This window comes from Carettochelys insculpta, chromosome 23, assembly GCF_033958435.1.
Source record: "Carettochelys insculpta isolate YL-2023 chromosome 23, ASM3395843v1, whole genome shotgun sequence".
In the NCBI taxonomy this organism is placed as follows: domain Eukaryota; kingdom Metazoa; phylum Chordata; order Testudines; family Carettochelyidae; genus Carettochelys; species Carettochelys insculpta.
The window spans coordinates 19,858,022-19,870,474 of NC_134159.1; the positions used below are offsets into that span (position 1 = coordinate 19,858,022).

At 42.5% G+C, this 12,453-nt stretch overlaps 1 protein-coding gene across 1 annotated transcript in view; it reads right to left on the reverse strand.

Moving 5' to 3' along the window:
* Positions 1-12,221, reverse strand: part of MEGF6 (multiple EGF like domains 6) — a 119,948-nt gene extending 107,727 nt beyond the window's left edge. The window contains exons 1-4 of the mRNA XM_075017981.1: positions 12,164-12,221; positions 9,814-9,936; positions 4,025-4,158; positions 3,610-3,667 (exon numbers count right to left, since the gene is read on the reverse strand). Of these exons, the coding sequence (XP_074874082.1) occupies positions 3,610-3,667; positions 4,025-4,158; positions 9,814-9,936; positions 12,164-12,221 (373 nt within the window). The remainder of the gene's footprint in view (positions 1-3,609; positions 3,668-4,024; positions 4,159-9,813; positions 9,937-12,163) is intronic.
* Between the last annotated feature and the right edge of the window lie 232 nt (positions 12,222-12,453).

Here is a 12,453-nt window from a genome sequence, read left to right on the forward strand (position 1 = left end):
TACATACCTTGCATAAGAAGTTATGTATAGACAATGAAAATGAAACACAATAGACTTCAGAGCTGTGTTTTCTGCCAGCTGTGAAAACACACAAACATAAAAATGGTTACACTGGTTCAGACCAAAGGTCCATCTAGCCCAGTATCCTGCTTCTGACAGTGGCCAATGCCAAGTGCCCCAGAGGGAATGAACAGAACAGGTTACCATCAAGTCATCTGTCCCCTGTCACCCATTTCCAGCCCTGACAAAAAGAGGCTAGGGAAACACCATTCCCACACATCCTGGCTAGCAGCCATTGACAGACCCAACCTCCATGAACTTACCTAGTTTTTTGAACCTTGACCATGTCTATTCACCTATCCCTTTCTGTGACATAAATTAAGCATACACCAAATACAATGGGAGCTACATTTACATTCTGAGTCAACAGAAATCTGTGAAGTCACTCAGAATAGAGCACACAGGGGCTAAAAATCAGGAGGGAGAAGAATGTTATTGGAGGAGAGGTGGATGCTTTAAAAGGACATGCTTCAGAGGTTTTTCTGAACTGTATCTCTGAGGACAGGGTCAGCACCCAGTTAGCTATCACTAAGAAACAAGAAAGAGAACTCTTTGTGTGTCCAGGAACGGTTGCCTACCATGCTCAGAAGTTGCCTGAGATGAGAACTTACTCCAGAGAGGGATTTTAGCATGTTAAGGTATAGACTCCAAGAAGAGTCTTATCCTTTTGTTTTGTATGTTACCATGCTGTGTCCAACATTCTAACTCACTGCTCACCGGAGTCTTCGATTCTCTGTCCTAGGTCTTTTTAAACTGGTTCTTGTTTTTATTATAAATACATCTCAGTGCTGTGTTAGTAAACAATGTGTGGCACTTAGCTGAAGCAAACAAGAGAACCTGGTAATTTTTGAGAGTGGCTGGTAACGGGAGCGGAACACTGCAGGGAATGTGCTCAGATGGGCTCAGAGACTGGCATATACTTTGGAGACCTGTAAGGCAAAGCAAGAGCTGGCAGAACTCTAAGGACAGGGCTTGAAAGTCAGAGAGGCTGGCGATAGGCAGAGGGTGATAGGAGACACTATAAGACAGGCTCCCTCCTGGAGGAAGCAATGAGGTGACTCACTGTGTTGGGCATCCTGAGGAAGCCTCACAATTACACTTGAGCAAAGTCAGTCCAAAGTGTGTGTAAAACCCCATTTGGCTCAGAACCCACTTTGCACAGTGACCACACAAGGGTCAACATTTTGGAGAGTCAGGGCCAAAAGTCTGCATGAGGTTACTCAAACCATGACAGAGTGGAAAGTGGAATGATAATATTGCAAGGGACAGGTGCTGGAAATTGCACAAGGCTCTTTAGCCAGGGCTGGAAATGCCCTCGGAATAGACTTGCTCCTGAACCTTGTGCCCTTTACGGTCGCTGCTATTTAAAACAAAACAATTTAGTGGAGTCTAACTTCAGGGCAAAGGTTCATGTCCATTTTAATTTCAGCCAAACTATTTTGCCTTACCAGTCTGTATTGTATAACAGCTCCACATGATCTGTACCAGAGAGTGTACATGGCTGGTTCATGCCCACCAGTATCGTGAACCCATGAAATAAATCATCTTAGAAAATAATCCTTGTCCAGGGGAAATTCAAAGTACTATAACTTGGCTCAGAGAAGGACAAGGCTGTTCATTTCACACATCTTAATAAGTGCTTGTAAGAAGCCAGGAGATACTTTTCAGCTATTTTAAACAAAACATGACAAATATGTGAAAATGGCAAGGATGGAGAAAAATTCCTTGATGTACAAACCAATGTTCACTAGCATGGCTCTCTCTCACTATGTCAATAATGTTTGTTGATTACTTTGAACAGTTTCTTCTTTCTCCCACTGAACAAATAGGTTGCAGCAAACTGACGATAAATCTACTACAAAACATGGCAATACTTAAATATCATTAAAACATGCTGAGTTGGGTGCTTTAATTCTTTCTGAAGAAAGTATGTTTTTATATGTTTAGTGCTGTAAAAACTTGGTAAAGGTGTCCTTTTCATACATTTTCAGCTAGTGTTGGGATTGGCATATATTCAGAAAAAAATACAGCTAGTTTTTGATTGTGGTTAGCAAATAATCCCTTGCAATATTCTGATACTGAGCTTCAGTCATTCCAAACCTGCAACACTTGTGTAGCAGATAATTCCTGGGGACCGGGGGTGGGGAGAAGGTTTAGCTCTCTTATGTCAGCTGGATAATGATAATGAATTTGAGCTCCAAAGGGAGAAATGTTCATATTACTGAGGTTTATTTTGTGGGCTAGATTATTACATTGCACACTGTAACCTTAATTTCACTCTACACGATGCACAAGTGTGTATCTACCTATTTTGTGGAAAGAGCAACTTCAAAGTCAAAGAGAGACCCTTTGGGTCAGATCCAGCCCTGGTATGACAATGGAAAAACTCCAGTTGACATCCGTGGAGCTGAGATTGACCCCAAAAGCCTGATTTTCATCCCAGCTTCAAACCAGACACCCTTTTCCAGCCTCTGTGGATGCACGTGGTATCATTTTAGATGTCCATGTTACTGACTGTACCCAGGAACTGAGCACTTATGCTGAAGGACTGATTGACAACAGGAGTGTATGCAGAGCAAAGACAGCCTGGCCTTTAAAATCTAGCTGTTAGGACTAACTTCTGGGCTACTCTGTGGGTGAGGTCATGGACCTATAAAAACCTCCTTAGATACATAATGATTCATGACCAAACCACAGCATGATCTGGTGCTAAAAGGTATTAACAGAGTAAAAATGAGAAGAGTAATATTACAGGGAGCTGAGCATTACCACTAACCCTCTGTAGAACGATCTATCAATTATTTCTAATGGCTAAGGAGCTGTCCATTATCTTCACAGTCTGCAGAACCCTCAATCGCATGGTTAAACTACTATTCCCAAGGTAATTTAAGCACAAAAATATAATGTTCCTCTCAGAGACACTTTTGGAAGAGAGGACGGTACTGATGACAAACAGAAGGCTACAAGACTTTGAAGAAACCCCATCATTCTCAGAGGATCATTAGAATGACACTCCATGCTCTGTCACTCTGAGACAGCTATAGGGAAATGACATGCAACAAGGAATTCCCAGCAGCAGATGACAAAAAAGATGTCAGCTTATAGTTTATAATAGCATGGACCCTTGTTGAAGGGCATTTTGATATTAACATCAAAGCAAGAGCAAATGTATATAGAAATTACGCATGTGACAGGGACTTTGACTGAAGAAAGCAAGAAGAGAGAAAGATGCAAGTGCTTTTTCTAGAAGTTTGAACAAATATATTAACATTTAGATACCATGGCTGGGTCGATGTTAGCATTTTCCTTCTAATTCCTCACTGCTGTGCTAGCAGCAGTACACAGTCACCAGTTTAAAGAAATAAAAGAGATACCTGGAAATCAGAAATGCCAACTTAGCTGGACATTTTCTTACAGGAGCAGCTTTTACACTTGAATCCACTAACAGCCCATATTTGAATAACCCCTTCATTTTAACTTACTGCTCCAATTCCTCTGACCCCTGCAAAGGACCATTTCAGTTTTCCAAGGAAGCCAGTGCCAGCTTACCACTGTTTAGATGGAGCCCAGTAAGAGAAGCCTGGTAGAAAATGGGAAGACTAATCTTCTAGGCCTGGCAAGTCCTGGTGGAAAAAGAATAGGTGAGTACTCATAAAAGGAGAATGTTAAGTGGAAGTGGGTAAAGGGAATGGGTACTTCAGCCCTGGCACAGAGAAGACTTTTTTTTTTGGCATCACAGGCTCCATTTTACGGCCTGCTAACTTACACTCAAACCTCAAAGGTGCTGGCTGATTTAAGATTGTTTTATTCGAGCCTGGATTTGATGTTGGAAAATTCAAGGCAATTCTGCCTTTCCAGGATGTTTGTTTTAGGTTTCAGACACCATGCAGTAAATTAGCAGGAACTGGAAAGAAATAAAGACATCTTTCAACAGAGGCTGTTCTCTCTCTGAACACCCTCCAACCTCCCAGAGCGAAGGATCAAATTCTGCCAGATTTCCACTCAAAACCATAAATTTTTTCCCAAAATTAGAAACACCCACAAAGATCACTTGAAATCTTTCTACGTTCACATATTTCACATTGCTCCTTCTCTCACCTAGATGAATAGACTCAAGAAAATTTAACAAGCTAAATAATTAGCAAGTCTGTCTGCCTCATCCCAGTCAAAGAAAATGTTCTTACAGCTGTTGTCCCAACTGGTGGTGTCAGTACTGCTACATAATTGAGAAATTATATTACTAAGGCCAGCTTTAGTATATGGGAGCATTAGTGCAGAAAACTGCAGAGTATAGTTATTTACTGAGAGCAGGCTTCTTTAACCTACAAATATAAACAACCACCTGTTTTCCAAGCATATATCCCCCTTTCCTCGAATGATCAGAACAAATCTGCCCATTTAAAACCAGCTCAGTACCAAAGTTTTCCAAAACAGAGTCAAGAAGGCTAAAATGCTTTCAAACCACAAGCAGCCCTTCTCCACTCACAGATGGTACACAGCTGGGAAAAGGCACTAACAGAACTGTTACATTTCCAAAGAGGGAGGATTCAGTGATTTTGCGTCACAAAAAGAAAGTTCTATTAGCAGCAAGACAATAATATGTTGCCTGACAGAGAGAAAGGGAGAGACACCAGATGGCCTCTCCTAGCTAATGGTCTTTCATTCCCTTGGAAATCTGGCTGAAATTTAAGATACCTCCCAGTAGTCAGAAGGGGTTTTCAAATGAAAGGCATCCTAGGTGATGGGATAAAAGGCGTACCGTAATTAAATGAATAAGTGAAACCAAGCAGTAAAGCTGCAAGCAATCACTTATGGAGCATGTAGTGGGTGTATGCTCGGTATTTGCTTGCCTAGTTACAATTCTTATAATAAAGGAAAACAAAAGTTCCAGGCTTGTTCTCACACAATATGCTAAGCTGTGTTTAAGTGAAACCCAATGTCCTGTTAAGTCCGTCTCAGGAAGGCAGGATGTTGGCTCTAAGCAGGATTCAAATCTTATTTCACACCCTGAAATTACGAAAGAGAAGAAGAATTCTACCCGATTGTGGCATGATCTCAGGGGTACAGAACTGCAGTTACTGCTGTGGCCAAAAGATGACATCTCTACTGTTCTTTTTGCAGTCACATACACTGCCCCGAAATACGCCCCTATACATTCCACAGTACTACAGGTTGAACCTCTCTGGTCCAGCACTCTCTGGTCCAGCAACATCCATACCCCCCATGATTTTAGTTAGCCAGATGTCCACCCATCATGGGTGTAGCCAAGTTTCCCAGAGTCCGATAAAGTTTGTTTACAGCCACCAGTCCTGGCTTTAGTGTTCTGTGCTGTTATTTATCTGTAATTTACCCCTAAGTATCTTCTAAGAGCCCAGTAAGCAGTGAAAGTGTTGGTAATACTGCTAGACAACACTGACCTCCCATGGTCTGGCAAATTTCTCATTCGGCACTGGTCAGGTCCCGAGGGTGCTGGACTAGAGAGGTTCAACCTCTACTCCCAGACCTACACATCCATCTCACAAAACATCATCCAGCCTCCCCAGACCCTATTATTCCCACTCCTCCCACCCCCAGACACTATCTACACGAATATTTATCTTGCAAATCATTGTGAGACGTAACCTATGTGAAAGACCATCAAAACAAAAAGCAGTCAAGTAGCACTTTAAAGACTAGCAAAATAGTTTATTAGGTGAGCTTTCGTGGGACAGACCCACTTCTTCAGACCATAGCCAGACCCGAACAGACTCAATATTTAAGACACAGAGAACCAAAAACAGTAAGCAAGGAGGACAAATCAGAAAAAGATAATCAAGGTGAGCAAATCAGAGAGTGGAGGGGTGGAGGGGAACATCAAGAATTAGACTGAGCCAAGTATGCAGACGAGCCCCTATAGTGACTCAGAAAGTTCCCATCACGATTTAAACCATGTGTTAATGTGCCGAATTTGAATATAAAAGTCAGCTCGTCCACTTCTCTTTCTAAAACGGTGCGATAATTTCTCTTCAGTAACACACGTACCTTGAGGTCATTGACAGAATGCCCCATTCCATTAAAATGTTGACTAACTGGTTTGTGGATCTGGAGTGTTTTGATGTCTGTTTTGTGCCCGTTGACCCTTTGTCTAAGGGAGTTAGAAGTCTGTCCAATATACAAAGCATCTGGGCATTGTTGGCATATGATGGCATATATGATGTTAGTAGAGGAGCATGAGAAAGTGCCTGTGATTCTGTGAATAACCTGGTTAGGTCCAGTGATGGTATTTCCAGAGAAGATATGTGGACAAAGCTGGCAGCGGGCTTTGTTGCAGGGAAAGGTTCCAGGACTGGTGTTCCTGGGGTATAGACTGTGGCTGTTAGTGAGGATCCTCATGAGGTTGGGAGGTTGTCTGTAGGAGAGAACAGTTATGTCACCCAGGGCCTTCTGGAGTGTAGCATCCTGATTAAGAATAGGTTGTAGGTCTTTAATAATTCGTTGCAGTGGTCTGAGTTGGGGGCTGTAGGTGATGACCAGTGGTGTTCTGTTCTTGGCTTTTTTGGGCCAATCTTGGAGTAGCTGGTTTCTGGGTATGCGTCTGGCCCTGTCGATTTGTTTTTTTTACTTCTCCTGGTGGGTAATTCAGGTTTATGAATATTTGGTAAAGTTCTTGTAGTTTTTGGTCTCTGTCAGTTGGATCAGAGCAAATGTGATTATACCGAAGAGCTTGACTGTAAACAATGGATCTAGTCACGTGTGCAGGATGGAAACTAGAAGGGTGTAGATAAGTATAGCGATCAGTAGGTTTTCGGTACAGTGTGGTACTGATCAGGCCATCCTTGATTAGTACTGTAGTGTCCAGGAAATGTATCTCTTGCATGTTGTAATCGAGGCATAAGTTGATGGTGGGGTGTAGATTGTTAAAGTTTCTGTGGAATTCTTCTAGAGTCTCTGTACCATGGGTCCGAATCATAAAGATGTCATCAATGTATCTTAAGTAGAGGAGTGGTAATAGGGGACGAGAGCTGAGGAATCGTTCCAGGTCAGCCATAAATATATTAGCATATTGTGGGGCCATGCGGGTGCCCATAGCAGTTCCACTAATCTGGAGGTATAAATTGTCCCCAAAACGGAAATGATTGTGTGTGAGAACAAAGTTACAGAGGTCAGACACCAGATTGGCTGTGGTGGCATCAGGGATGGTGTTCCTGATTGCTTGTAATCCATCTTTATGTGGAATATTAGTGTACAGAGCCTCTACATCCATTGTGGCAAGGATGGTGTTATCAGGAACTTTTCCGATGTTTTGTAATTTCCTCAGGAAGTCAGTGGTATCTCGGATATAGCTGGGAGCGTTGGTGGCATAGGGTTTGAGGAGGGAGTCCACGTAACTGGATAGTCCGGTGGTAAGGGTGCCAATACCTGAAATGATAGGGTGTCCAGGGTTTCCAGGTTTGTGGATTTTGGGAAGTAAACAGAATAATCCAGGCTGCGGCTCAGACGGTGTGTCTGAGTTAATGAGGTCCCGAGTAGCAGCAGGGAGTTCCTTCAGTAGTTGTTGTAATTTCCTTTGGAATTCCAAAGTGAGATCAGCAGAGAGAGCTCTGTAAAATGTGGTGTTGGAGAGTTGTCTGGCTGCCTCCTGTTCATAGTCTGACATATTCAGGACGACAACAGCACCCTCTTTGCCAGCTGGTTTGAAAACCCTCTGCCACCAACACTCCCAGCTATATCCGAGACACCTCTGACTTCCTGAGGAAATTACAAAACGTTGGAAAAGTTCCTGATAACACCATCCTTGCCACAATGGATATAGAGGCTCTGTACACTAATATTCCACATAAAGATGGATTACAAGCAATCAGGAACACCATCCCTGATGCCACCACAGCCAATCTGGTGTCTGACCTCTGTAACTTTGTTCTCACACACAATCATTTCCGTTTTGGGGACAACTTATACCTCCAGATTAGTGGAACTGCTATGGGCACCCGTATGGCCCCACAATATGCTAATATATTTATGGCTGACCTGGAACAACGATTCCTCAGCTCTCGTCCCCTATTACCACTCCTCTACTTAAGATACATTGATGACATCTTTATGATTTGGACCCATGGTACAGAGGCTCTAGAAGAATTCCACAGAGACTTTAACAATCTACACCCCACCATAAACTTATGCCTCGATTACAACATGCAAGAGATACATTTCCTGGACACTACAGTACTAATCAAGGATGGCCTGATCAGTACCACACTGTACTGAAAACCTACTGATCGCTATACTTATCTACACCCTTCTAGTTCCCATCCTGCACACGTGACTAGATCCATTGTTTACAGTCAAGCTCTTCAGTATAATCGCATTTGCTCTGATCCAACTGACAGAGACCAAAAACTACAAGAACTTTACCAAATATTCATAAACCTGAATTACCCACCAGGAGAAGTAAAAAAACAAATCGACAGGGCCAGACGCATACCCAGAAACCAGCTACTCCAAGATTGGCCCAAAAAAGCCAAGAACAGAACACCACTGGTCATCACCTACAGCCCCCAACTCAGACCACTGCAACGAATTATTAAAGACCTACAACCTATTCTTAATCAGGATGCTACACTCCAGAAGGCCCTGGGTGACATGCCTGCTCTCTCCTACAGACAGCCTCCCAACGTCATGAGGATCCTCACTAACAGCCACAGTCTACACCCCAGGAACACCAGTCCTGGAACCTTTCCCTGCAACAAAGCCCGCTGCCAGCTTTGTCCACATATCTTCTCTGGAAATACCATCACTGGACCTAACCAGGATACTCACAGAATCATGAGCACTTTCTCATGCTCCTCTACTAACATCATATATGCTATCACGTGCCAACAATGCCCAGATGCTTTGTATATTGGACAGACTTCTAACTCCTTTAGACAAAGGGTCAACGGGCACAAAACAGACATCAAAACACTCCAGATCCACAAACCAGTTAGTCAACATTTTAATGGAATGGGGCATTCTGTCAGTGACCTCAAGGTATGTGTGTTACTGAAGAGAAATTATCGCACCGTTTTAGAAAGAGAAGTGGACGAACTGACATTTATATTCAAATTTGGCACATTAACACATGGTTTAAATCGTGATGGGAACTTTCTGAGTCACTTTAGGGGCTCGTCTGCATACTTGACTCAATCTAATTCTTTATCTTCCCCCCCACCCCTCCACTCTCTGATTTGCTCACCTTGATTATCTTTTTCTGATTTGTCCTCCTTGCTTACTGTTTTTGGTTCTCTGTGTCTTAAATATTGAGTCTGTTCGGGTCTGGCTATGGTCTGAAGAAGTGGGTCTGTGCCACGAAAGCTCACCTAATAAACTATTTTGCTAGTCTTTAAAGTGCTACTTGACTGCTTTTTGTTTTGATAGTGTATAGACTAGCACGGCTTACTCTCTGTTACTATGTGAAAGACCCTATTTTAAAACCAGCTGGATTGTACAGAAAGAGGAGAATAAAGATTCCTAAAGCAGAAGGGTCTCAACATTACAGACAATTAAATGCACCCACTACAAGAGCTGATTCTTACTCTACAAGTCACAGGGAGATCTGATCTGTTCTGTAAAAATCCCTAAGCATTACTCTGCTATAAATGTGGCAAGGTCTGGCTTTGTAATTTCTAAGGGTACAAACCAGTTCTTTGTAACAAACACAAAGCTGTAGAAGCCAAGAGAATTCATCAAATCCCCCAGTGGCTAGCCTAGGTCAGCAGGCTGCCACCCCATTCTTACCTTCACACACCTTCCCATCGCCCTTCAGCCTCAGGCCACTGGGGCACTTGCAGTAGAAGCTGCCAATAGTATTGCAGCACTGGAACTCACAACCACCATTCCCAGATTCACATTCATTGACATCTGCAAGAGATGAGAAATTGGGGAGGGGAGAAGTTGAGATTTCAGTGGACAGCAAAACTGGAAGGATCATTAATAGGAGAGAAAAGCGAGTCTACCTTGTGAGTGCATGCTGAGGGATACGTTTTAAAGCTTAGAGGTGTTGCTACAAAACAGGTACTTTCCCCACTGAACACACAGTACAGGTGTTTGCATGCAGAGTGTTATTTGTTTATACAAATATCCTATTTCCCCCAATAGCACCCATTTGTGCATGCAAAAATTGGAAGCTAGGTGTATTGAGCACACATTTATTTTTCAGAAACTATTTATGGTGCTTGGTCCTACTGTAAGAGCAGGGAACTGGACTTGACGACCTCTTGAGGGCCCTTCCAGTTCTAGTAGTCTATGATTCAATTTATGAGGTATAGTTTGAAAATTTTACCATAATAATCCTGTACATTAACTTTTTAAAAGCCCAGACAGTTGCATGGGAAAGAAGAGACGTAAAATAAAAATCATAAGGATTCACAATTCTTGTATCTCAGGGTGTAAGCTGGTCACCAGTTTAAATAAACTTCCCAACATGTAATCAAATTTCACAGTTACTGCAATGTAGGAGATTTAAGGATTTCACTGCAACATTCAGAAACAGCCACAGCCATCAGACCTGATGGACCATCAGTCCTGTCCTCTGAAACAGTTCTCATGTTTATTGCCATATTAAGAGAAGAAAAAGTGATACTGTAATATTGTAATTTATACTTGCAGCGATGACATAACCTAAGCAGTTGTGAGCTCGAACAAGACAGCAGTGTAAGTACAGGTTTAACCTCTCTAGTCTGGCACCCATGGGATCTGACTAGTGCTGAACGAGAGAATATGCCAGACTATGGGAGGTCAGTATTGTCTAGCAGCATTACCAACACATCTGTTGCTTAATGGGCTCTTAGAAGACGTTCGGGGTAAATTAAAGCTGCATCAGAACTCTGCAAGCCAAGACTAGTGGCTGGAAACAAACTTTATAGGATCATGGGAAACTTGGCTACACCCATGATAAATGGTCTTCTGGCTAACTAAATCATACCAGATTACGGATGTTGCCAGACGAGAGAGTGCTAGACTAGAGAGGTTCAACCAATAACAGAAAACATCAAACCTGTAAGAACTGCAGTCATTCCTTAATACCACAGTCCCCCAATCAAAGATATTCGAGTTGTCAGAATGGCCCAAAGTAACTGATTTGCCAAACAACATAAAGAAAGGGAGCATGATTCATTAAGAACTAAGCAGCAAAGTAATTGATTAGCAAGAGTTGGCTACTTCTCAGCCAAACTTGTTAAATATCCACTACCCTTTTATGGAGAAAATGGACTATTTTATATTGTCTGTAGTTCTATTTCCCCCTTTGCTGCTTGCTGTTCATTTGAGGTTGCTGTTTTCTACCTGTGACGTCATCATGCAGATGATTATAACGTTACAAATAAACCCCTAAGTAGCAATGATCCTTACTGAATACCAGTGTCTGATAAGGCAACAATGACTCTTGGAAGGTCTCTTATTTTTTTATGCACCAGCCTCTGATGATCAGATGCAGTTAGTGCCAGGAGTAAGCAGGCTAAGCCACTGCCTCAGGCCCTGAGCAGCTCACGAGGGCCTCCTATTCACTTTGCATTATGTGCTGTGGAAAAATATCCCTGCTTAAAGCCTCAGTGGACTAGCCTCTGATCTGCTGCCAGCTTCTTTACTGCACCGGTATCTCATGAGTGAGACACTCCTCCTGACCAGCAACTCAACAGGTCCCTAACACGTGCTCCCAGTCCCTCAAGTTCTAGTTCAAACAGATTAATTCAGGAACACCCTGTGGCCTGTGTTATAGGAAAAGGATGAAGGGTGGGGGGCAGCCCAGATGATCACCATGGATCCTTATGAGCTATGAATCTGTGATAGGCCCAAGACAGTGAAAAACCCAGGGCAGAAGGTAAGCTGAGTCTTCCACATGGAAGAGGAGATCACAGCAGAAAGTCACTTGGCTGACCCCACTGGAATCTAAGTCTAATAAACACGTTCAAAAGCTCGTGCCCAACAAATCAGATGTAATTATTAACAAGGGGACATGAAGAGAACAAGAAAAATCCATCTTCAAATGACGCACAGCAGGAACCTTCAAAAATACACATGACAAAAAGTAACAAGTGGAAATTTTTACTGATAGAGGAAACCCAAAGGATAAAACAAATCCATCACTCACCTTCTACTAAGAATCCAGGGGTTAGAAAAAGATTGGTTTCCAAGATAATCTTGCACATATTTTGGTCACATTAAAGAAAACAAGCCAAAAGTCCATCTCTTCCTCTGTCTAAAACCCCCACTGTTACCTTTACACTCAGTACCACTATTCAGACCTTGTAATTCTTGATCAGTTCTGGATGCCATCAAGTTTCATGTGTCACCTGTTTAATAATCCTCAGCAGAGCATGATACCTCCTCCATGGCATTTGGCTCAATTATTTCTTGCTGAGGCTCTGTAGGGAATTCCTT